A 27892-nucleotide genomic window follows, 5' to 3' on the forward strand; every position below is an offset into this window, starting at 1 on the left:
TTGTGCAGGGCTTGAAAACGAAAAAAAAAAAAAATTCAATCGGTTCACTCCGAACAGAATCGATATTTTAACGTTTCTATTCTGCGTTCCTCTGATATTATTACCATTCCAAAATGAGGAAGAAGGAGGAATAAATACCGGTTAATAGCATTATTTTTTTAAAACAATCTTATTTGCCTATAATTTGCCTAATAATAATATTTTAATAATAATAATAATAATAATAATAATAAAGTATAGCATTTTCCTTATTCAAAAAAAGGAAAAAATAGAGATCTAACGCTTACAGTTTACAGCTTGCACCAGATTTTGTCCAAATGTAAGCTAGGCCTACTTAAAAAAAAAAAAAAGAAAATCTATCAACACTTTAAAAATATTTTTAAGATATTTAAAAATGTTTGCTGCATTGTTAAAAAAAAAAAAAAAAAAACGTTAAGTCTCGGCTCATTGCATTTTATTAGCCCTATTACTTTCCGAAATAATGAGGGCTAAAATGCCTGTAGTCTAAAGCAAAATGTTTAAAAACATTATAAAAACAGTTATTAGTTTTTCTTCAAATCAAATCCTCTAAAGTTTAGGCTATAAAAACCTCAATCCAAAAACAAATTAATTTAAACTGAAGCTGACGCCTACCTCTCTACCTCGCCTTTCTGTGCGGGATGGATTTTTCTGTCCCGCTCCCGCAAAAATATATGTTATTTTCTCCCGCCCCCGCGCGCAAACAATCAAGTTTCGTCCCGCTAGTGCCTGCAAAATCCCACGGGTGAAGTATAAGTTTTGTTTTTTGTTTTTTTTTAAACCCATTGCATGTTCAGCCTGCTACTCTGTTTTTTTTTTTTTCAATTACTCCCCTGTTGAATATAAATGTAAAAAAGAAACGAATGTTTCATTTTATTTACGTTTAATTAAATCGATGAAAGGAACGAACAAGGAACTTAGAACATAGAACATAGAAATACAGTAAAAAAGTAAGAAATGTAAATAAAAAAATATACCTATTAAGCTATAGTATAGCCTAATGAATTATATAATAATAATAAACCTGGATTTATTTCATGTTCAAAGGAAAATTAGCCTATACTGCTTAAGAATGCCTTCTTTTCTTCAAACATAAACGATTTTTTCTCCCCTCAATAACAAAATAGACCAATTTTAAATATTTAGCAAAATAAATAAATAATTAAAAATAAATGGAATTTAAAAAAAAGTATTTATATTGTAGACTAAGACTACTAATGTAGGAATAGCATGTTGTTCATTGATAAGGGCTTCAGATTAATCCGTTTCTGCCCACTTATGCGACCTCAATTACTGAAAGCCCTCTCCAATGGTGCGCTGGGAGCTGGAATGCAAAGTAGCCTACATTGCGTGTTACTTTGCTTAATCTCGGAAACTCTTGATATCGCCTTTTCCACCACTGGATCTCTCGCTATTTCGGAATGGAATTACACGTCGCTGTCCATGGTTTCATCAGCATCCTCCCATTCCGCAAAGTCTATTTTATTTTATTTCAGTCTATTATAAATAAAGGTTTATCTGTTTTAAGTAATTTTATTTTGCTAGATATTTCCACTTTGCGGGAGTCCCGCAAATAACTTTATTTTCCCGCAACCCGCACAAAATAATATCCCGCGTCCGCTTTCACCAATCAAATATTGTCCCGCGACGCACTCGGTTGCGCTGGGTCCCGCGGTACTTCCGCTGGAATGCAAGTCTGTACTTGAGTGTCGAATACACATGCACCAACGCCTAGAAAAAAATAGGCCCTTTTGCTCTGCATCATCAGGCCCAATTTGGTCTTAATCCGGCCCTGAATGCGGTGCATTGCCATTGAGACTTGACTGAGTTCACAGCTGAGCGGACATTTCACTTGCTGGCTTCAGAGTCAAATTTGCTTATGCTGTACTGCTGGAATTCGTGATTGGTTGACAGCAAATTTCAAATATTAAACGGAACAATAAAATAACGTTTATGTTCATTTCAAATTTTTGATTCTGTTTGGAACTAAAAAAATTAATTTCGTTTCTGTTTCTGGTTCTGTTCCTGTCAAAATATTGTTCGTTTCCCGTTTTCGTTCCTTAAACCGGTTCAGAGCCCTGGTTTTGTGCAAACTTTATATAGCCAAAATTTTAAATTCTACTTAGTATGGAAGAACCATCACTTCTACCACATAAGACTGCTTTTTAAGTTATCTTCCTGAAGTATCCAAATCCCTTAGCATATCCAAAACCTCAGAACATCTCGATGATGTAACAGAAACTATGGACTCTCTCTTTTCTAGCATTTTAAATATAGTTGCTCCTTTAAGCTTAAGTAAGGTTAAGGAAACTAGTTTGACACCTTGGTATAATGAGCATTCTCGCACCCTAAAGAGAGCAGCCCTAAAAATGGAGCGCAGCTGGAGGAAAACAAAACTAGAGGTATTTCATATTGCTTGGTGGGAAAGTAACCTATCCTTCAGGAAAGCATTTAAAACTGCTAGATCTGATTATTTTTCTTCTCTTTTAGAAATCAACATAACCCCAGGTATTTATTAAACAGTTACAACAGTTCTAGAGTTACAAATGACATGCTCTTACAATCTGATCTTGGTTGTATCTCTCTATTAGTTTTATTGGATCTTAGTGCTGCATTTGACACAGTTGACCACAACATTCCTTTGCATAGACTTGAATACTTTGTTGGCATTAATGGAAGTGCATTAGCATGGTTTAAATCGTACTTATAGGACCGCCATCAGTTCGTAGCAGTGAATGAAAATGTATCATATTGATGAAATGCAGTATGGAGTACCTCAAGGCTCAGTACTAGGGCCGCTACTCTTTACGCTTTATATGCTACCCTTGGGAGATATCAAACATAGCTTTCACTGTTATGCTGATGATACTCAGCTCTATATTTCTTTGCGGCCCGGTGAAACACACCAATTTGAAAAACTAATGGAATGCATAGTCGATATAAAAAACTGGATGACGAGTAATTTCTTACTGCTAAATTATGAAAAAACAGAGGTGTTAATTATAGGACTTAAAAACGTTGCATGTAATAACCTAGAACAAAATTTTAACCTCTCTGGTCTTCACAGAACATGTCCTTATGTTCACAGAACGGCACAGAAACTTTCTTTTACAGATGCACCAAAAGGAACTCAAAAAGACTTATAAACGAATATCAGTCCATTGCTTAACTCCATGTCATGTAACCTACACATTTGACTATCATGTTCTTATCACTTATTGTGTCTTTTTAATAACTATTGAATAGCTTAAGGGTTCAAATTCATGTCTAATATCTGTGTGTTTGAATCTTCGTTCTTGAAACGTTTCTTCCAATCAACATTTTGTCAAATGTATCATATTCTATGTTATCGAAATCATGTCCAAAATTATACTCTACAAGAGCAGCTAAATTCAGACCATGTGTCTAATAAGATAACATTTGATTTATGAATTCCGAGGAGAAATATACAAAACCCCAGAGCAAAGACATTATCTAACTGGTCAAGACAGCAGTTGGGATGTGGCCAACAACCTGGTTTAAATACTCAGGACACCATCAGAATGTGTTTTTTAGTCATCGCTTTCAGCCATACTTTTTGCCATTATTCTTTTGCATTCTTTGAGCGCCATTCCAGCGTGCTTCGGCCTGCTTGGCCGCTGATACTTAGACACGATGAGAAGAAAACCATCTAGTCTCATTACTTAGCCAACGTCCAACCACTGGCTTCCCAAGACGTCACTTTAACTTAGTGTTTTTTTTTTGTTTTTTTTTAAATGTTAGCCAAAATCATCAAAATTAAAAGAACCAAAGACTTAATCTACTTCAGTCTGTGTGCACTTAATTTATTTTATACATTTAATAATTTGAGTTCAATTTCTGAAATAAATGAACTTTTCCACGACATTCTAATTCATTGAGATGCACCTGTATTCTATTTGTATGGAGCTACAAAACAACAACAACTCCACCATTCAGGGCTTTATGGAAAAATGGCCAGACTGAAGACTTTCTTCAGTGCAAAATGCATGAAAGCCCGAATTTGCTAAAAAGCAGTGGCTGTCTACAGGATTGTCGCCATTTAACCTGAAAGAGCTTCTGTACAGAGAACAGAGGATCACAGACAGAGGATCTATACAGAAGAATGGCAGAAAATACTCAAATCCAGGTGTCACATCATAGCCAATAAGACTTGAGTTTGTAGTCACTGTCAAATATGCTTAAACTAAGTACTGAGTTAAGGGGTCTGAATATTTAAGTCAATGTGATAGTTAATTTTTACTTTTCATAATGAATTTGCAGTTACCACAGTTTTCTTAATCGTTATGGGGTACATTGTGTCTAAACATGGGCAAGATTAATGAAAACCATATCCATAAACAGAGAAGGAACCTTTTTTTCAATTCTAAAATCTACCAACAAGTCTTGTCAAAAAGAAAGAAAGAAAAAATTAAATATCAATTAAACTGTATGTGAACATAATATCAGCATTGTATCTGTACTGTATTAGCCTCATATATACATCAGAATGAGCCATTACAAATAATAATAATAATAATAATAATAAGTAAGAACCCATATTGTTCTACCACTATTTATTGGGGAGTGATTATAAGCACAGACTCACAGGGGACTCATTCTCTTTTGCGTCCTTAACTCTGCTCTCTTCCAGTTTCTGCAACAAACATGAGAAAATAATCAAAAAGTGCCAAGGGAAAACAGTTAAGAGCAATAAAACCTGAAAATACTGTCTCGTTGCAAGAAGATGGCAACATAGCAACTGTCACGGTTCATGAATGCACCGTCTCCTGCTGTGTTCATGTTACGTCATGTTAATTGTTTCATGTGGGTGTTACCGCTGATCAGTGTTGGGAAGGTTACTTTGGAAATGTAATAGGTTACAGATTACAAGTTACCCTGTTTAAAATGTAATAGTAGTGTAACTTTTTCAATTACTTTATTAAAGTAATGTAACTAATTACTTTTGAGTACTTTTTGATTACTTTTCTAAATTTGTGAAAATGAAAGAATAATAAATAAAAGCATATACATCAACTTAAATACAGTTATCTAATAAGCATGTGACGTATTGTGTAATAAACTCCTGAAACATTGCTGTTTTTTTAAACTGCTGTCTCTTTGTATATGATGATAGTTTTCTCAAAATAAGTAAAATGCACATGAAGTGACAGAGCAGTTCTAGAAATTATGTTTATGTGCTTGTGTACTCCTATATTAAGGCGGCAGAGGTTGAAAACACTGCGAGCTTCAGTAGGCCTATGTGTAGTAAATGAAACCATGTTTTTGCCATTAATTTACAGGAGGGGCGGACTGGGAAAAAAATTCAGACTGGAAAATTCAAACTCATACAAACAAATTCATGGACGAAACTATGTTTTGTATGGACCTGACATAAAAAAAGGTTTAAATCTTTAATTTGGGAACATGAAAACTAATTAAAAGTTCTCTCCTGAACTGCACCTTGACTTCCATTTTTCTCTTCAGTCTCTTTATTTTGTCCTGTTATCCATCTCTCTCATGACTTTAATAATCAAGATTGAACACAAATTATACTTTACAATACAATACTCTACAATACTCCAATATCTTTATAGAAAAATACTAATACTGTACACGATTCATGTTTTTCCCTTACAAAAAATAACCATGGCTTTTATTAGCCTACACTATATAAAAGTAAAATAACCTTTTTTTTTTGCAAATGGATTTGTATTTATTTTTAAATAAATACATTTGTAAAATAATTTTACATTTTTGGTTACCACAGTTAAACAATAATGGATGTATAGTTAAATATTAAAATGTTAATTCTCGTAAGGGTTTTTTTCAGCTAAATTACTACTGTAACATTACAACAGATAATAATGATGTCCTTTATATAATATTTTGAGTGATGACTGATGAGCAACGTGCTGCTGCTTGATTAAATAAAAAAAAAAACAAAGACAAAAAAAGCATCTTTACAGATGGAACTGACGTGAAACCCTACCTGAAACAGTAGTTCTGCTTCTCTGCTCCAGCTGTGCGCTTCCACAGTCCACTCTATTCTCTCTCTCTCTCTCTCACACACATTTATTAAATTAAATTAAATTTATGCATTTAGCAGACGCTTTTATCCAAAGCGACTTACAGTGCATTCAGACTATCAATTTTTACATATCATGTGTTCCGGGGGAATCAAACCCCCAACCTTGCGCTTCATAGTGCAATGCTCTACCAATTGAGCTACAGGAACACTATTATTACTCTTGAGTCTGATCCAAACCGTTTAGCGGAGGCGTGGCGAGCGCGTGAGTCATGACAAACACTTCATGATTTATTAGAGATTTAATTATCAAATGGCGGATTCGCAAATGATCGCTTTAGTAGGCCTACATTCGGCAGGCAATTATACAATTATGATATTAATGATATTATACAATATTGTATAATATTGTTAAATAGTAGGCCAAATCGGCTGACAGGGCACCGGTAATTGTCCCGGTTCTCCCGGTGTCCAGTCCGCGCCTGATTTCCAACACGCAGAATGTGCAAGTCATATATTGCATTTGTGGGGCTTAATATTCACAGACACTAGTCCATGTCATGTTTTTATTCAGGTGTACTGACCTACTTTTGATTTAGTCATCCAAAATGTACCATATTCCGTCCATGTTAGGCATTACATTTTTATGATTCTACGAACCAGACTGTATTTCCGCATTCCGGAAATTATTAGGGTAGTATGTCTCAGAATGGTCAGTGCAATTTGGGAAAGAAATCAGTTAAATCTTTATGTGGATGTGTGTAAATATTCAAATGTAATCCCCTTTTTTAAGCGTTAAAAATTTCATAAGTAATTGTAATTTAATTAACAATTTTTTTTCGTAGTAACTGTAAATAATTACAGTTACAATAATTTTGTAATTAAATTACGTAACGCCATTACATGTAACTAGTTACTCCCCAACACTGCCGCTCAGCGGCAGCTGCAGCTCATTCCAACAGCCTACTTAATGCCCTGTCTTTGTCTCTTGTTTGTCAGATCGTTGTTTGAGGTCCTCGTGGTTCATGTCTGTTCATCCTTCAGCGTTCCTGCTCTTGCTCTGTTTCCTGTTCGGCTGATTCTGGATTATCACCACCATTCACGGATTATCACCACCTTTCACGGATCTACCACCACCATGAGCTCCCACTGCGCCACTCACACCGCCTGTTCCCCCAGCATCATCAGAGACCCCCTCCCACCTGGAACCACGTCTCCCGATTCCGGAGTCTTACTCGGGTGAGCCCAACTTTTGTAGAGCTTTCTTAACCCTCTGTGACATGCACTTTTCCCTCCAACCCAGAACCTTCGCCAATGAGAGGGCCAAGGTAGCCTTCGTGTTAACCCTGCTCTCTGGGAAGGTGGCATTATGGGGAACAGCGGTGTGGGAGAACCAGGACCCATGCTGCACCTCGTTTCAGTCACTCTCCGCAGAGATGAGATGGGTATTTGATCGGGCCGTCGCCGGGAGGGAGGCGGCCAGGAGGCTTGCTGAGCTACATCAGCATGAGAGATCCGTCTCGGACTATTCCATCGAGTGCCGAACCCTGGCGGTGGATTGCCATTGGAACGAGAAGGCGCAGTGGGACATGTTCCTGCATGGGCTGGCTGATCGCGTCCAGAAGGAGATCTACACCCTGGATCTCCCTACTTCTCTGAATGGGCTCATAGAACTGGCTTTGCGGGTCGACGCACGTCTGACGCAGATGGAGAGGCGGAGCTTACCCAGTACCACATCCAGGACATCGACTGCATGCGGTTCAGCGGCGGGGACGCTGCCAGCCCCTCCTATGACCACGAGCCCATGCAGGTAGGGCGAGCTCGGCTTTCCCGGGAGGAGAAGGAGAGGAGGTGGGCCCTTGGCCTGTGCCTCTACTGCGGGGGAACCGGACATCACGCTTACATCTGTCCGGTAAAAGGCCAAGACCGGTAGTACGTATGAGGCTACTATCTGGTGGGATCTCCGCCGAGAAGACCTCATCATCATCTATGCTCCTTCCGGTAAGACTAAGATGGTCAGCACAGACCCACGACTGTCTAGCACTACTGGACTCAGGGGCAGAAGATAAATTTCATGGACAGCACACTGGCTACAAATTCCCCTCAGAGCCCTTCCACACCACATCATGGTTCACGCCCTCAATGGACAGAAACTCCCGGTCATATCTCACATCACTGAAGACATCACCCTCATCACATCAGGCAATCACTCTGAAACCATTTCCTTCCACAAACTTGACTCTCCTCTGGCACCCATAGTCCTCGGTCACCCTTGGCTCCTCCTCCATAACCCCAAAATAGACTGGTCCTCTAACTCCATTCTAACCTGGTGCAAAATATGTCATGAGTCTTGTTTAGTGTCTGCCTGTCCGTCTGTGTCTATGTCTGTGTTACAGGAGGAGGCGGTGGATTTGTCTAACGTGCCCGCGGAGTACCTCCACCTGAAGGAAGTGTTCAGTAAGTCTCGTGCTTCTTCTATTCCTCCGCATCGTCCCTACGAGTGTGCCATAGAATTACTGTCAGGTAAGTCTCCGCCTAAAGGCAAATTATATTCACTTCCTGTTCCAGAAAGGGAGGCTATGGAGAAATATATTTCTGATTCTCTAGCTTCGAAGTTCATCCGCCCTTCCTCTTCTCCAGCGGGGGCGGGGTTCTTTTTTGTGGGGAAGAAGGACAGATCACTGCGACCTTGTATTGATTACCGGGGACTGAATAACATCATGGTAAAGAATACTTATCCTTTGCCGTTGATGTCTTCAGCCTTCGAGAGGTTGCTGCGATCACATGCTGGACGACATATAGATTTTTTTCTTCTTCTCTCCAGGAACATGTGCAGCACGTCCGACGAGTGCTTCAGAGGTTGCTAGAGAATGGGCTTTTTGTCAAGGCGGAGAAATGCAAGTTTCATGCACAGTCGATTCCATTTCTTGGGTATATCGTGTCGACTGAGGGAATACGCATGGATCCCAAGAAGGTTAAGGCTGTGGTAGAGTGGCCAAGTCCAGATTCCAGTAAGGCCCTACAGAGGTTTCTGGGGTTCGCCAACTTCTACTGCGTTCTGCGTTCAGGCTGTCAGACACAGCTGAGGCTGTGTTTGCCAAACTGAAGAGCTGCTTTGTTTCAGCCCCTATCTTGATCACCCCTGACCCAGCACGTCAGTTTGTGGTGGAGATCGATGCTTCGGAGGTGGGGGTAGGAGCGGTGTTATCTCATGCGCGTATTTTTCTTATCGTTTATCTCCTGCCGAACGAAATTATGATATTGGTAACCGAGAATTGTTGGCAGTTAAGATGGCATTAGAGGAATGGCGCCACTGGTTAGAAGGATCAGGGGGTTCCTTTTATTGTATGGACAGACCACAAGAATTTAGAATACATTAGCACTGCCAAAAGGTTGAACTCCAGGCAGGCTCGGTGGGCACTTTTTTTCCGGACGTTTTGATTTTACTATCTCGTACCGCCCAGGTTCCAAAAATATTAAATCCGACTCTGTCACATATTTTTGACTGTTCCGAACGCCCGTCCACTCCCGAGTGTATTTTTCCTGAGACATTAGTGGTCTCCACACTCACATGGGAGATCGAATCGAAGGTCAAGACGGCCTTAGAAGGGGTAACGCCTCCGCCCGGGTGCCCACCGAATCGCTTATTTGTGCTGGAGGGATTACGGTCCAACGTTATCCAGTGGGGACATTGCTCTAATATGGCTTGCCATCCAGGGGTTAACCATACAAAATTTTTGGTCAAGCAACGATTCTGGTGGCCACTTATGGCTTGTGACACTCACAGTTTTGTTTTGGCTTGCTCGGTTTGTGCCACTTGTAAGACTTCCAATCGGTCCCCTGATGGGTTACTTCAACCGCTGCCGGTCCCTTCGAGACCATGGTCCCACATCGCTCTGATTTTATTACCACCCTCCCGCCATCCCAGGGCAACACGGTAGTTTTGACCATGATGGACCAGTTCTTGAAGGCGGCCAAGATCATTAGCCCGGTGGCAGTCCACCTTAAACTCCCTCCTGTGTACAGGAGAATTCATCCCGCCTTTCATGTGTCTAAAATAAAGCCCGTATTTCATTCTCCCATTAATCCGCCTACCCTGGTCAGATGATCAGCGGCAGCTGCAGCTCATTCCAACAGCCTACTTAATGCCCTGTCTTTCGTCTCTTGTTTGTCAGATCGTTATGTGAGGTCCTCGTGGTTCATGTCTGTTCGTCCTTCAGCGTTCCTGCTCTTGCTCTGTTTCCTGTTCGGCCGATTCTGGATTATCACCACCATTCATGGATTATCACCACCTTTCACGGATCTACCACCACCATCATCTCCACCAACGCACTCAAATCACCCACTCATCTGTCTGTGCTGCCGTCTAGGTCCCTGCGTCACTCTCCAACATCCATTCATCACAACCTCCATTCAATAAACATAATTTACTTGCATTTGCCTCCTGTCCTCCATTAATAGCGTCACAGCAACATGCTGTGAAATACTATTTTTATCCCATGCATGAATGATAAAGGTAAACACACAAGAACCAGCTTTTAGATTGTTGAATAACTAAAGGAACAGTATCATCATCTCTTGTATATTACCACCCACTGCTACTTACATCTGTAAAGGAAATAAGCAAGATATAACACCAAACTGTGGAATCTGGTAACTCTGCTGTTTTGGTCCTTTTGGATTTCAATGGGGCCTTTGATACGTCATCAGCTGGAGTGCCCATGAACTCCAGTAGAGGAGTTGTACTCTCAATGATTGCAAAGTCTTGTTTAGTCTTGTCTAGCATTTCTGAGTGGTTTCCCCATGTTTGTTTCTTCCGTGTCTGATCTTGGATTGTTATATCGCCTGTGATACTCTGCCGCCTGCCCCGACATCTGCCTGTTATTGTTATTGATTCTGGATATCCCTTGACACACTCGACGCTGTTACCTGAATTCTGCCTGTCTGACCATTCTTATTAAACATACTGTATATGGATTGGAATGTATCTGACTCCATGTTGCAGATGTGCACATTTATATGCGTCAAAAACAAATGACAAAGCTTCAATTTTAACAATTAATTGCCTGAGAGATTTAAAAATATGGCTGGATCAGAACTTTCTTTGTCTTAATAAAAATAAGACTGAGATTGTTGTGTTTGGTCATCCTGGGGATTAAAGTGCTTGTGTAGATGCACTTCTTAATTTAGGTTTGTATGTTCCATTTACCATTTACCAAGAATCTCGGTGTGATTTTTGACAGTGCTTTAAAAAAAAAAAAACACTGATTACCATACCGCTTACACTAACTGTATGCAATATAATTGTCATAAATATACTTGACGGAAGTGGTCCTTATTGAACCAGCACAATTGGTTAATTTGCCTTCCCACAGAGCAGCAAGCCAGGAGAAACACAAAGGTGGTCTTAGCCCACTTGCAGATACTGGGGCTTTGACTATAATGAGAGCACCTCTGATGAGGCAGTCAGTGTTGATGGAGTGCCTGAGTTCCTCAAAAAGAAGCAAGCTACAGTGAGGTTGGGCCAGAGACTGCTTGGCTTAATAGCAGCAGTCAGTCAACTGGTACAGTTTGGGTTGCTTTACATGTCCCCCATTACGACTATGGTTAGCAAAGTACAAAGTCCATTTGTATGGACCATTTGAGTCCATATTTGAATGGATAGCGTCTGATTTCAAGGGACCTGGATTGTCTTCCAGCCCGGCTCAAGGGGCGCCTCCTTTTAGTCCAGACCATCAGAAAGGTGATTGCTATGAACATAGAACCAGACAAAAACATAAAGGTCCAGCATAGGAGACTGTTATGTGAGAGGTCTCCACCTAACCTCGATCAGGTGAAGAGCTGGTGGTTACAGGGGAATTAGGAAGGGGAGGATAAAAGCAGAAGTTAAAAATCCCTAATGGGAACGAGTAGATAACTCTGTATCGCTCCGATTCAGACGAGAATGCCGACTTAGGATAGGTTCCGACTTAACCTTAGGTTCTGCTTACCTCCTCATGAACCACGATTCCTCTTACCCCTGCCCGCAGGGATCTGTGGTGCAGCGCAGCTTGGCTACCTGATCAGTAGAAAGGCCCTCGCCTCTATCCAGGTCTCTTAGCAGATGAGCCTGATATGCTTGAAGCACTACCATCGTATGTAATAAAGCCACAGCCTGACCTGCTGCTGCGTATGCCTTGCCATTTAAGCCAGGTGTATTTCTTGTAGGGGCCTAGATGGCAAGGAGGAAGATTAAGGGAGGATGTCTCCTAAGCAGAAAGAAAGCTCTTTTCTACAGGGGGCATCCTCTCATAGATGTTTTCAGGCATCGCCTTGATGTCGGCACATTTTTTACTCTTATGCCGAAACTGATGGATGCGAGACGAAAACGGCCTCTTTCATTTCTTTTCAATCTCTATATGGAGATCATGCAGAAATGGAAGGCTCACTAGAGATGGAGCGCTATGGTCATAAATATAACGCTCAGCTAGGTTATTTTTTTTTTGTGGTCTCACAGCGTCACCTTGTTAGCACACTTTCATGCCAAGTCCAACTTTGCCGTGGCGCGATTCATAACCTTCAACAGCTCTACATACACAGGTCAGGTTAACTGAGAAGGCTCAGCCTCAGCTTCTTCACCATCCTCAAATATCTCCTGCTTTTCCTGGGTAAAAACACAGCAGAGCACTAACCACAGTATCAGAAAGAGTTAAAGATATAACAGCATCCTCCTGAGGCTCTCTCTGGTCTGTCGCCATTATGAGTGTGAAAGGGAAAGTCCCTCATTAAACCATTCGGACAGATCCACCTGAAATTCTCCTCCAGATTCAGATCCACCTGAAAAGCTCATTCTCCTCCATGTCCAAGTAGCGGCAGGTCCTGAACCGCGAGAAGCAGATGAGTGCCTTTTTCCCTTTTTTTTTCGAAGAAAGAGAGAAGAACGAGAACAGAGCTTTTTTTATTGAAAAAATGCTCTCAATGCATGCTTCTTCAAAGACATCGTGTGCGTGCTCTTCACCCAAACAAATGATGCGAAGATCTTGTGTGTCATTGGGTGTCAAATAATGCCAACACAGATGCACACATTTTCTAAATGCTGGCTAGTAGTCGCCATGATAGACAGAGGAAGATTGGTCTTACCAGTTCTTTCAGATGCACGCTTCAAACAGAACAGTCAGTGAAGAAGAAAAAGAGAATGACATGTTCTCCCAGTGCCTGTTTATAGTTATGCCGGTAGTGACGTCAGAGGCTGTTGCCGGCCAACAAGTTGATGTTTTTTCAATGCATGCTTCAGACACGGGTCATGATGAAGTGTTCCCAATAGCATGCCCTAGAGGACGCAGTCTGAAGTTCCCTTGAAAGGGAACTGCTGTTTAACTGGGAAAACTAATAAAATGTTTTGTTGGCATGAATTTGTTTCCTTGAGTTTTATTGCCCCACTTAGGTTTTATCACTCTTCCTGACACATACTGTGGCATGTTGACTGAGAAGAAATAGAATGAAGGGTTACGTAGGTAACCTACTTCTGTGAATGAAGTAAACATGCCACAAGGTGTGGTCACTCGGGGAGCACTTGTCACTTGTTTTGCTGACTCAAAAGAGAAAGTGCTGCCTACATTGCACCTGTATTCATAGACAGTGATTGCAAGCGGGGCATGTTTAATTTGATATACGTATGGTCTTGTGACAACTCATCCTTAGCAAGACTGACCCATACTGTACCTACAGTATGTAACCCTTCATTTTGATCTAATATTGTTTTTCATTTACATCATAAATGTTAAGTTTATAAATTGTATAAAATTATTATTTTCACACTCAACACAGGAAAACCAACTTGGTCAAACTTAGTGGAAATAAAACTTTTTCTGCACCTCTTACAATCTTAAATTAGAATTGAATAACTATTTTAGGTTAGTATTTAAAGTACCTTTTATGAACTTTTTTGAATGAAATTCAGCAACTGGAGTATAAAAAAAATTCAGTGTGAAATATGTAGGAATTACATTATAGTTATATTCTTACATGATAACAGATGTCTTTGACAGGTGCCTCAGAGCCATTAGAATGGAGTTCCATTTTAACTGCTCCTTTTTTCAACATCTGGGCTGCATTCACTGCACTGGGGTCTTTCTTGGCAACCGGGGGCTGATGAATAAATAAGGAAAAAATATTTACATTAGTATGTGGGGTATACAATATGTCTGCTAAGTACTTGATATCACATAATCCAAACAGTACTATCACAAACAGTACTACTACAAATAGTAAAACTGGTGCTCTTTGGTCACGTATGACTGAAAGATTTTCTGTTTTGAGTTTTAAAAATCACACCTTCATTGGAATGGTATGAATCTTGGTGACTTTTATGTCATTTGGAGTGTGAACATGAAGAGAGAAAAAAAAGATTGAGGCCATGTTTCGAGCAGGTTAAGTGGTCGTAAAAAAAAAAAAAAAATAGTCACACTTGTGCTCTTCAGTCACAAATTACCGACCATAGGAAAAGAATGGGAAATCGATAAAACACAAAAATTGTACTGAACCAGTTGTATGTACTGAACTGTTTGTATATGATTCAACACTGTTTGATAACCACCAGCAGAAGAACAGCGAATGCTATGAGTTAAGCACTTGAAAACAAAGCCCACTAAACAGTGACTATGTGCTGATTCTGAATGCATCTCTCACTGACAAAGGAGTATAATTTAAAATGCTTGGAGCTTTGTGATTGTGTATTCTACCTCTCTCATTTTAGAGAGAAACTAAATCAAAGTATTTTTACTTGAATATGTACTGCAGATTTTATATATAAAACATTGTAATTAAATATAATATTTAGTATTTTCACATCTAGGTGGAAAAATGTGTCTGTTCAAAAAAAAAAAAAAAAAAAAAAAAAAAAAACTAACATTGTAGAATTTTTTTTTTCTGTTGTACAAAAATCACATTGAACCGTGACCCCCAAACCAAGGTACAAACCGAACCATGACGTGTGTACTGTTACACCCCTAGTACACACACAATTATACACACACACCTATGAACTGGTGTGACTGTAACTATGTACATATGTAAAATAAAAGCAATATTTTAACCACAATCCAGTAAAAAATGTGGACAGCAAGGAAAGGGTAACAATTTAAAACATCAAGAGTGTATAACAGACACATCCACACATCTCTCTCTCTCACTCTCTCTCTCACGCACACACTCACACACACACACACACTTAATAAAAATAAAAACTTTATATCTAAAAACAATTAGATAAACTATAGGCCTTTAACAAAGAGCTATATAGGGATCCATGGGCCAAACCATGGAATTGCAGAAGTTTTTCCCAATGGGAAATTTTTTTATCATAATTATTGCATAAATATTAATTAGTACCATGAAATAATCTCAAAATAAAAATATATTATAGAACAAAAACATGTTACATTATTTTACTGGGGTGGGGGAGGTGTCACTTTTGACCATGAAGATCACAAGTGTGACTCGGATGGGCAGATTTAAAGGCCATGATATGCATATGCATGATTTGCATGTGATCAGTAATGACACTAATGACATGTTTCAGAAGATTAAAAAAAGTGCTTTGTATCAAAAATATTTTTATTTCACAATAAAACAAACTAGGTCCAATGCAAAATGTTTAATTATTATTAGAAATTTAATAAATGTATAAATCAAATGTATACATATTTTACAATTTGAGAAATATAGCAATTTTTGTCAAGAGGAAACTATTTCTCAATAATTGTATTTATACGTTTTTATATTTTCCATAAATATGTGCCTGGTAATTTAGTTAGTTAAGTTAATTAGTTATTATTATTATTATTATTCTCATTATTATTATTATAAGTATTTTTTTATTTATTTTTTATTTTTGCATTCTGTAAATTTCAATTAAGGGTGCTTATCCCCGGTTTGTCACTAACCACGCATAATCTTTTTTTCACAAAAACACAATCATGTACATACATGCTGCACACATATTATTATAGCCCAGTTTGTGCTGATTACAGTGTGAGAATATACTTTAGCCATTTAGATGTGTATAAGCAACTGAAAAAAAAAAAACACAAATGTCAGGGCATGACAAAACTTCTCTAGGCCCCAAAAATACCCTTAGACCTCAGAGGGTTAAGTAGATGGCCCACTTCCATGGTCTGGGCAAACTTCAGCCTTATCTGAGGGAAATGCTTTTCAAGGATAGCTGTGTCAGCCACCTTGTGCTATGTGTGTTGTTTGCATCAGGCTTTGATCTTGGAGTAATGTGTTTATTTTTTTTACTCTTTAGCGAATCATGTGCTGATGTTCTGGATCTTCCTCTTATGAGATTCTGTTCAATATAATAGTGCTCTCTAGCCTACTGTGGGACTGACACTGATTGGGGACCTCCTTAGCATTTTGAGAGTGGTTATATTTTAGCCATTGCTGTGGCATGACAGGTTTACTTGAATACAGCTATCTGAAGCTAGCTGTGTTTTCAAATCACCTTTGCCAGAAACACAGATATCTGAGGATAACTATGTACTAGCACAGTGATCACTCCCTCCATAGGGTTTTTAAGTAGCAATCTCCTTGAGCCCGGCTTAGATAGTGCTGTCTCACCTTACAGGATTTATAATTAGACAGCCCACTGCTGGTGTTATTGGCAGTTACAGTAGTCCCCTTTCCTAGAGCCTAGCTATTTGAAGATAGCCATAAACAAGCTCAGTGATTGCTCTCATGCCTAGGGGTTTGAGCCCTTACCTAAACAGTGCTGTCTCCCTTCTTTGGGTTGTAATTAGACAGCCCACTCTCTGTTGTCTGGTGAGTTTCAGTCTGTCCCCCTTCTGGTATCCCTTCCCTTATCAGAAATGGATTCAGCCTCCTGTCACCCCTTAGAGACCGGATGACCGTGCTGTGTCTGCCCACAGATTGGTTCTTTATAGGGGCATGAGAAGCCGTTATGGCTACTAAATAGACTTTGAGCATGGATGGGGAGCATCCCTTATCCAGCAGCTCTTGTAAAAATGACAACACCTCTTGTCAAATCGGTAGTCTGAGGGTATTTGCCGCAGTTTAGATACCAAGCAGAGAAAATAGACCACTTTAAGGCATATAGGCATCTCATAGATGAGGATCTAGCCTCCGAAATTGTGTTCAAAACTCTCTCTGGGAGGCTGGAAGGCACCCGCATAGTGGCCAGAGCTACAGGGCCCATAGGTCGTGTGACTGGGTTTGGATAAAAATGAGAGGCTGGTCACTGTGTGGGGACCCCACACTCCGAAGAGGAAATTTGCTTTCCCTGAAATTGCTTCACTAGATTTAATGCTCTCATAGCAGAGCAGTCAGCTCGTGTGTGTGCTGCCTCAGCATGGCCGTGGCCCAGACACATCCAATTTGAAGCTGTCAGTGATGAAAATCAGTTACAGCATTCCCTTTTAATCTGCCTAAAAAAGATCAAACCACTCCTATGAGAGGAGTTTTGATGATCTTTATGTGTAAACACTCTGGCAGATTAAAAATGCTCCGAACATTCTATTCAAATCCGCTCTTAGCAGATGAGGGGAGGGCAGTCTTTATTCAAGAAGATGAGCCTTGAGCAAAGGAGAGTGAGACATGAACTCTTGTAGTAAGAGCGGGTTGGTCTCAGCAGTGCAGCTTCAGCGTGGGCATGACCCAGGCGAGAGGCATGCTTTATACAATGCTTTCAGCAATAAGAATCATTGATGACAGTGTTTTGCTCCAAACCGCCCAGGAGGATTGAGCAGCTCAACAATAAGGGGCAGTGATCCTCACAATGGCAGATCAAAGAGCTGCGAGGAAAGTGATTGATCATACCCGCAAAGTTTTGCCCTTTCTACCTCAGAGTAACTGGGAGGAAACACAAGAGCAGGGGAGACGGGGTACATCGATGCACATACAAATACAAAGCTGCACATTGACAGCTTTGAAGCTTTGATCTGTCTGGGAGGATTAAGCTGCTTGTTTAAAAAGGTGCACTGATACTTCTGTGTAAGACATACTGGCAGATTAAGCATGCACAATGTGTATCGAGGATTGCTCAAGTCTGAACGTTCAACCCAAAAACTTTGTTGTTGCTTCCTCCGATGGTAAAACATGAGCGCGAGGAGATGGGGCCGCCTTCAGCGAACAAACAGGGGCAGACTGCTTATGATAAAAGTGGCCCATCTGTGAGCATCCTAGTGACACATACACACAAGCAGCAGCATCTGCTATGATCTACAGTTGTGTTCAAAATTATTCAACCCCCTTGACTTGCAAGACAATTTGCTGTGGAGGATAACATTTAAGAAATCAGTTTAACAAAGGCATCAGTAAAGTATTAGAGAAAGTTTGTTAAAACACTTTTGAGTGATTCTGAGAATGGAACATTGATGAATCATGATAAAATTCGAATTGGCTCTAAACATTCATGTTCAAAATTATTCAACCCCCTTTGTGCAGAATCTTTTATTCTTTAAAATCACCAATAAACGCTGTCTGTAAGTGTTTAGAAGCTTATGTCACCTCTCTACTACAGTTTTGGCCCATTCCACACCTGAAAAAGCTTTCAGATCACTGATAATCTTTGGTTATCACATTGCCACTGCTTTCTTCAAATTCAACCAGATATTTGAAATGAGAATTAAGCCTGCAGACTGAATAGGTCACTCAAGAACATTCTATGACTGATCCCTGAACCAAGCAGTAGTAGATTTGGATGTGTACTTTGGGATGACTGTCCTGCAGGAAAGTCCAGTGATCATCAGCTTCAGTTTTTGCACCAAAGGCATCACAATTCTTGTCAAAATGGCCTGACACTTTAAAGAATCCATGATGTCCTTCATACAGTCATGATTTCCACTTCCTTCTACAGTAAAGGAACCCCATAACAGGACTGATCCACCTCCAAGTTTGAGGATGGAGATAGTGTTCTTCTGCTTATGAGCTTTGCCATTTTTTGCAGCAGACGTACCACTGATCCATGGGTCCAAAAAGTTCCAGTTTGGTCACATCACTCCATAAAACATTCCTCCAGAGCTCCACAGGTCCACACAAATGAATTTTATCAAGTTCAAGTTGGCTTTTTGTTCTTCTTGATCAAGAGTGGTATTTATCAAGATGTCTCAACATGAATGTTCTTCTTACACACTGCATTGAAATGGTTTTCCTCCTTTCTTTGGGTCATCTTGCAAGTCTTTGGTTGTAAATTGCAGGTTTTTTCTCAGTTGCTCTGATTAAACATTTTATGATATTGTGCTTTTTCTACCACACCATCAAAGGTTTTCTGGTAAAACACACTTTAAGCTAAAAAATAAGGCTGAGAGCTGTGTCTCTAGGAACTTTCAATGTCTTGGAAATCATCATATAGCCTTAGCCTTTCTAAAGTAATACCATAGTTCTTCTCTTTTGCTTTTGTGAGATCTCTGTTGACATTTTTGCTACTCAACTTCAATACATGCATGGGCCAAACTGTATGTGTAACAGCTCAAGCTAATTATGTTTTTAATAGAGTTTCTAAAAGCTTAATTGTGTTTTGAGACTGTTTTATTCCCCACCATGCAAATAAGTGATTTAAAAACAGCAATGTTGAATAGAGGTTGAATAATTATGACATAGCAGTATTATTAAAAAATCTTATAACTCAAATATATTACTATATATTGACAATATCAAACTGTTATAGATGCAAGTTTTATTATATCCTGGATGTTCAGAAAAGCTTTTATTTGTAAAGTACTGCATTCTCTTGGGGGTTGAATAATTTTGAACACAACTGTACTTTGGAGGATAGAGCCGCTCGAAGTAGGAGGGTCATTGATTCTAGGTGTGTTACACAGATCGAAGCACAGAGGGAAGAGCGAGTATGGGGGCTCTGTGCCGGTGTGAACTCGCTCAAACCCGGTTGCTTAATTTCCAGGCTTCGCCAATTCACTCTCCTAGGCTTGCTGAGAGAGGAGAAACATGAGAGCAGGGCTGTTAAGTGAAAGGCAGACTGCGAGTGGAAAAGAGTGAGAGTCATGATCGAATGATCATATAGTCTCAGTAAGCACATAGCTCACTGCCCTTCTGTGGCGTACCGGAGTGCAACAGAGAGAGAGAGAGCAGGCACAAAGCCAGCATGAAATCAGTCAGACCGATTGCTTATTCCCTGACTCCGCTGTTTCTCTTTCCAAGGCTCACTGAGAGAGGAGAAACAGGAGAGCAGGGCTGCCTCCAGTGGAGGCAGTGTGAGAGAGTCATACTTGAATGAGCATTTTGTGTAAGCGCTCAGCTCACTGCCCTTCTGTGGCAGATACGAGTGCAACGAGGAGAGAGCATGGTGGTACAGTACTGGCATGCGATCGCAGAGCGGGGCTGCCTCCAGTGGATGCAGTGCGCAGAAGAGCGAGAGTCATGCTCGAGTGAGCATTTCGTGTCAGTAAGCGCTAAGCTCACTGCCCTTCTGCGGCCGATTCGATTGCAATGCGGAGAGCCAGCACGTGGGTACAGTGCCAGCATGTGATCGCTCAGGACCTGTTGATTAGCTCCCTGACTCCCAGGCTCGCTGAGGGAGGAGAAACGATAGAGCAGGGCTGCCTCCAGTGGAGGCGGTGCGCAAGTGGAGAAGAGAGATTCATGCTCGAGTGAGCATTCCATCCCAGTGAGTGAGCATTCTCTGTGTGGGGTCCACCCAGACAGATGACGTACTCATTGCTCTTCTGCATCGTGGCCACACTTGGAGCGCGACATTTGCTACAGTGTCGGTAGAATTTGCTCTTACAGTCAGTTTATTTACTTATTTTACTTATTTAAAAAATAAATGTAACAAGAGACTGAAATGTCTAAAATGACAACAACAATAATAATATACATAAAATATATATACTTAAACTCCTTTATATAAATATATAAACTTCTTAGTACAACCTCAAGCATATTACTGTTATGTTCGGTCATATAGAGCGTACTGGGACCTCATCACTTTCACAAATCATGAGGAAATGAAATCACGAACAGACCCACAAACGAACTGAGTAGAGTTTGCCTCAGGGTCCTTTTAGGGGAGTCTGAGATCACATGTTTGTTCACATATTCGAGTTGAATGACTCCAAGATTTTCTGCAGTGCTCAAACGAACTAGGTGTGAAAACACCCTTATACTACAAGGGGCCTTAATTTAAAATCCAAATGTTTGCAGTAGATTTTCTATTGCTGTTGCAGTCTTCACTTCAGAAAATGTTATGATTAAATCACTGTGGATGTTTTTTTGATTTAGGAATTTCCTATACTGTAAATGAAATAATAAAAACAATTAAGTAGAATGAAAAGAATAAGAAGTAACAAATTTAAATATGTTACCAAAACATAAATGATATTCATTGAGAGAAAAAGGCACAAAACTATTTGAAATACGATAATGTAGTTTAAATGATATAACAAATGTGACAATGCTGTAGATCTTTTCCTCTCTTATGAAATATGAAGTGACCCTTACAGGTTCTATATCTTGGTGACCATGACCTTCAAGGAGATGTTTTCTTCCAGGTGATACATCTTGCAAATTCATGTGACAGGTGGAGTGAGACCCGGGAGTGTTGCCAACTTTCTCCCTGCTCAGCTCTAATTTGTCCTTCTCAACAAGCTCAGTCATGCCTCTAGAAAATTCCTCCACATTACTGTGTAAGTCCATAATGACAGTGAAATCCACCTCAGCTTCCAGGCTTGAAGTGAAACTGACAGTCATACTTGAACATTTCCTCTCGATGGCCAGGTAGGTGTCCTTTAAGCCAGCAAACTCACAATTATAGTTGTCTTCCAGTGCAGAGTGAGATTGCTGCTGTTGAGGAAAGAAAAGGGGTAGCGTTTTTCTATACCACATAATGAAACAAACCGTAATGATGGAGATATGAAGAAATCATAGGTATGATTGAGGAGTTGATCATGCTTGAGTGAAACAATCCAGTGTAATGATCCAGTCATGACGTAATATATTTTGATGTTCTCACAACAGGTAAATATTATCATATGGTTTGCAGTAGGTTTCACATTTTTATATTGTGTTAGTTGCTGAAGATTTTGTCACGATAAAGCAGTACTGTACACTGCTAAAAACTGGTTTTAAAATAAAAAAAAGGTTACTAATATATATATATATATATATATATATATATATATATATATATATATACACATACAGTACAGACCAAAAGTTTGGACACACCTTCTCATTCCAAGAGTTTCTTTATTTTCATGACTATGATTAGTCACACTGAAGGCATCAAGCATCAAGGGCTATTTGACCAAGAAGGAGAGTGATGGGGTGCTGTGCCAGATGACCTGGCCTCCACAGTCACCGGACCTGAACCCAATCGAGATGGTTTAGGGGTGAGCTGGACTGCAGACAGAAGGCAAAAGGGCCAACAAGTGCTAAGTATCTCTCGGGGAACTCCTTCAAGACTGCTGGAAGACCATTTCAGGTGACTACCTCTTGAGGCTCATCAAGAGAATGCCAAGAGTGTGCAAAGCAGTAATCAAAGCAAAAGGTAGCTACTTTGAAGAACCTAGAATATGACATAGTTTCAGTTGTTTCACACTTTTTTGTTATGTATATAATTCCATATATAACTCCACATGTGTTCATTCATAGTTTTGATGCCTTCAGTGTGAATCTACAATTTTCATAGTCATGAAAATAAAGAAAACTCTTTGAATGACAAGGTGTGTCCAAACTTTTGGTCTGTACTGTATATATATATATATATATATATATATATATATATATATATATATATATATATATATATACAGTCATGGCCAAAAATATTGGCACCCTTGGTAAATATGTTCAAAGAAGGCTTCACAAAAATTTATCCTTTCATTGGATAATAAGAATGTAAAATGTGGGGAAATATCATTATGAAATAAATGTTTATCTCATACACATTGGCCAAAATTAATGGCACCCTTTTGTTCAATACTTTTTGAAACCTCCATTTGCCACTTTAACAGGTTTAAATTTTCCAAATGGAGACCATTCCTTCATCCAGAATCACTCCAGTCCCTTTAGATTCCCAGCTTTTCCTCTTCAGTTCACTTCTCTCATTTTCCATAGGGTTCAGGTCAGAGAACTGGAATGGCTATAGCAGAAGCTTGGTTTTGAGCTCAGTGACCCATTTCTGTGTTGTTTTTGAGGTATGTGTTTGGGTTGTTGTATGGTTGGAAGATCCAAACACGACCCATTATAAGATTTCTAACAGAGTCAGTCACTTAGTGATTTTTTATCTGTTGGTATTTGATAGAATCCATGATGACATGTATCTAAACAAGATGTCCAGGACTTCCAGCAGAAATATAGGCCCACAACACAAAAATACAGCAGTATATTTCATTGTACACATGGGGTACTTTTTTTCTCTGTGTTCACCCAATCCATCTTGAATGTTTGCTGCTAAAAAGCTCGTTTTTTTTAGTTTCATCTGATCATAGAAGCGAGTCCCATTTAAAGTTCCAGTCATGGCTGATAACTGAATATGATTTAGTATGTTTTTGAATGAGCTAGGATAATTTTAATTATAACCCTCCCAAACAACATGTGTTGATGTAGGTTCTGTTTGACCAATTTTTTTAAAAGGTTTTCTGAACTAGAGACTCAATTATTTTCTGCAATTCTCCAGCTGTGATCCTTGGACACTCAAACTCTTTAGACACTCAAACGCTCCTTCTCACCATGCATTAGGACGATATAGACACACGTCCTCTTCCAGACAGTTTTGTAACATTTTCTGTTGGTTGGAAATTCTTAATTATTGCCCTGATGGTGGAAATGGGAATTGTCACTGCTCTAGTTCTTTTATTAAAGCCACTTTAAGCTTTTTCTTGAAGCTCAATTATCTTTTGCTCCACATCAGAAATTCATTCTTTGGTTTTTCTCATTATGATGGATGATTAAGGGAATTTGGGCTTTGTTTTCCATCCTCTTTATATTTCTGTTAAACAGGAAGCCAGAGATGGATGATTTCATGTTCATACTGTAATTATGCTGGAGTGCTCAAAATTGTGAATATGAATGGGAATATACTTCAGAGATATTTTATTAATAAGAATTTCTAGGGGTGCCAATAATTGTGTCCAACGAGTATTTGAGAAAAACATTAATTTCATAATGATATTTCCCCTCCATTTTAAATTCTTATTATCCAATGAAAGGATAAATTTTTTTTTACATTTTTTTTTTAAATAAAAAATCAAAAGGATTATACATGTATATATATATAGTGTCCTCTTAATGTTTCATACATTTTTCAACAAAAAAAAACCTATAAACAATTAAATACAATAACAAAATACACAATAAAATGTAGGCTATAATGTAAACAAATAGGAAAATCAATATCAAATAAAAATCTGAATGGCTTTTTTGCAGTTAATTTAAAAGAAGCTAATGAGCATTCTAAAAAGAAATTACAATTACAATCCATTGCATGCTCGTTACAGCAAAATAGGCTACCAAATTATCAGACACCGGCACATGTCTAGTATGCAGGAAAAATGAATTAATTGACCATGCATGATTTTGAATTGGGACATCTTTTTAAGGGTTACACAAACACTAACAACTACTGTCAGAAGTCATCCTGACCACTGACTGAGAAAGTACATTAAACTGTCACTTGGGACACCTAAAAAGTATTCGAAAACATGCTTTTAATATGGTGTTAAAAGGTGTTTTTTTATTTTTTATTTTTTCATGCAAGAACATGCGAACTGTGTGGAATGAGACACCTTAACATCATATTGTGGGTCTTCAAGAGTAGAAGCAGTGGACAGAGGCTCCTGCAAAGGAAAAGCAGAACAAGAAAGAAAGAGATGCAGTCTAAAGTTAGCTGTGTTACTGAAGCAACACACCAGGAAAGAAAGACATACATTGCAAACTAAACACACACACACACACACAAATCAGGCTGTAAGTGACTATAAAATTCTTTAGCTCTCAAAATGTGATTCCCCTTCAAGGGAACTCCACACTGCGTCCCCTAGGGACACCTGAGGACTTGCACGACCTATAAGTTATCTGTTTGGGAGAGGAGCATGCATGTTAGGTGCTTGAGGGCATTAAATGCATTAATTGCGAGAAATTCTCAATTAAAAATATATATGCTCAGATAGAGCATGTCTTTATCCTCCAAGGATGCATAACAGACATTTGCACCTCACAGCTCTGGTCCCGATGTTGTTGAGGAATGCTAAAAGCTCCAAACGTGGGGATCGCAGGTGGAGCTTGTAGAGAAAATGGAGAAAGGTTTGGAGAATGAGAAATATTTCTGCTTCTTTTGTCAAAATGCTCACTCGTGAATTGTCCGATTCGGCAGTTACAGTGCTGCCCACTGATATTGGCACCCTTGGTAAATATGGGCAAAAGCAGCTATGAAAATGAATCTGGATCATTTATCTTTTTAATCTTTTATTCAAAAAATTCACAAAAATCTTCATTGAAGTAAAACAAAACAAAAGTGGGGGGAAACTCACAATATGAAATAAAAAATTATAATTTTAAGCACACCAGGGTGATTATAAAATGAAATTGTACAGCCATGACTGTTCAACAGGATTATAAACATAGGAAAAACAAAGGCCAAATTACCTTAATTATCCATCACAAAGAGTAAAACCAAACAAAGAATATGATTCTGATGTGCAGAACAAGATTGTTGAGCTTCACAAAATAGAAAGTTGCTGTAAGAAAATAGCTAAAGCATAAAAAAAATCTTAATTTCCACTATCACAACAATAATTTAGATTTTTCAATCAACTAAAGATGTTACAAATCTGCCTGGAAGAAGACATTTGTCTATATCGTCCTAATATACGGTCAGTAGGAGAGTTTGAATGGCTAAAAAAAGTTCAACGTTTAAATATATTTCTAATGCACTGAATAAAACAACAACATTGACCATAGTGCTGAACAAATAGTAACACAATGAGCAGAAAACAAATTTTAAAAAGGGATCACTTCCATATAATTAAATAATTCATATAAAAAGAAACCGTAAAAATACTATCAAAATACTTATCTTAAATAGGATCAGAAGAGATATATATGTTACTAGCAAACTTTGCATTTATCTATGATTGAACAAAATCATACAATAAGATGTTTTCAAATGGCTTTTATACTGACCAAGCATCAGTACAGCCCTAATATATAGTGACAGGCTGTTCTATAATTTAGGGGCAGTGACCGTTAACACGTGATTCCCTCTATATTTCATCTTAGACAAAGGAACAACAAGAAGTTTCGGTGACTGAGATCATAGGGCTTTTGTTCTTAAATAGATCAGCAATATAAGATTTAGTCATGGAAAGATTTAAATACAAATTATAATATTTTATAATGTATCCTAAAATAAACAGGCAACTAATGCAATGATTTTAACACCAGGGTAATATGTTAGGGTAATACCATCTACAGTCTGTCTAAAATTTTATTTTGAGCACCATAATATAGCGAATTGCAGTAGTTTAATCTTGAGATGATAAATGGATGAATAGCTTTTTTTATAATCTTTCTGGGATAAAAAAGGCTTAATCTTAGATTTCATTCTCAATTAAAAAAAAAAAAAATATATAGCTTTATAGACATCCATGCCTTGATAGCATTCAGACAGGCCAACAATCTTTGTATGGCAGTGGAGTCATTTTACTTAAATGGTACATACAATTGTGTATCCTCTGCATAGCAGTAAAGGGACACACTGTATTTATCCAGAATCTAACCTAATGGGAGCATATAGAGAGAGAAGTGCTCAAACAGACCCTTGAGAAAAACCACATGATAAAGGTGATGATGAAACTAATTTACACTCACCCATACAAACAGAGAAACTTCTATTTAACATTCAGGATTTAAACCAATTTAAGGCATTTCTAGAAATGCCAGTACGTTTCAAGTCATGAAATGAGAATCTAAAAGCAAAAGTGCAGTCATATTCCGTTGACTGTTTGCCAAAAAATATCATTAAATAACCTTTAATAATACTGTTTCCCTATCTGTCGGTCACTACGAGTTATGTCGACCGACAAATGGGGTCTCACTTGGGAGGCCAATCATCTCTGATTTTAAGAGAAAACGCCAATGAAATTGGCAAGTGGATTAACACACCTGAGCCACTCCCCGTGCCAGCGGGTATAAATAGGGCGACAGGTGCATCCACTCATTAGATTTTTGCTTCGGAGCCGAGTAGTGGATGAAGAAACCTCTACAAAGCCATCATCTTTGTTTTGTTTTAAAACTGTTCCTGGTCGGTGTGACGGCGCATTACAGCGGTGTCCCTGCGAGTCGGCGATTCCCCTGGGCGCTTCGGCTAAAAGAGACAGTTCTAAAAGAGCAAATCACGGACGATTCGCGTCTTTTTCAAGATGCCGTTTCATCCGTGTCCTTCTGGATGCGGTCGTTTCCTGTCTTCGGTTGACGGTCACGAGCGTTGTCTGCAGTGTCTGGGCGTCCAACACGCTGAGGCTGCGCTCGTGGATGATTCATGCGTCCATTGTGGGCGTATGAACATGGCAGCGCTGCGATCGCGTCTCTCACTCCTCAAGGGGAGTGCAGCAGACCCCTCTGTCGCCACCCGTCCCGGTCTCTCTGGCTCGAGCAGAGGGCCGCCGGCTGGCGCTCTGGGAGGTCTGAGGATCACAGTGAGAGCTTCTCCGCCGGGCCACGCCCCACGGACCTCTCACTCCTCACGCAGCGACTGTCCCGTGCAGCTGCCGATTGATTCTGCTGGGCCGTCTCACAGCGGTCCCAGCGTGTCTTTCGGTGCGCCGCCCGAAGACCAGATGTTGATTGCTGCATCGGGGGATGGGTTATCGACCTCTGAGGATGAAGGTTCGGCGG

The 27892-nt window shown here is 39.4% G+C and overlaps 1 protein-coding gene across 6 annotated transcripts in view; it reads right to left on the reverse strand.

Moving 5' to 3' along the window:
• LOC127967982 (band 4.1-like protein 1) overlaps positions 1-27892 on the reverse strand; it is a 363306-nt gene that overhangs the window by 31002 nt on the left and 304412 nt on the right. For 3 of the 6 annotated variants that reach the window (XM_052568756.1, XM_052568757.1, XM_052568755.1), the window contains 4 exons: positions 24784-24834; positions 21497-21838; positions 14048-14170; positions 4625-4672 (listed from right to left, as the gene is read on the reverse strand). In XM_052568756.1, the coding sequence (XP_052424716.1) occupies positions 4625-4672; positions 14048-14170; positions 21497-21838; positions 24784-24834 (564 nt within the window). The remainder of the gene's footprint in view (positions 1-4624; positions 4673-14047; positions 14171-21496; positions 21839-24783; positions 24835-27892) is intronic. The other 3 variants (XM_052568759.1, XM_052568760.1, XM_052568758.1) reach the window with 2 other exon arrangements.

This window comes from Carassius gibelio, chromosome B11 (genome assembly GCF_023724105.1).
Source record: "Carassius gibelio isolate Cgi1373 ecotype wild population from Czech Republic chromosome B11, carGib1.2-hapl.c, whole genome shotgun sequence".
NCBI classification, from domain to species: domain Eukaryota; kingdom Metazoa; phylum Chordata; class Actinopteri; order Cypriniformes; family Cyprinidae; genus Carassius; species Carassius gibelio.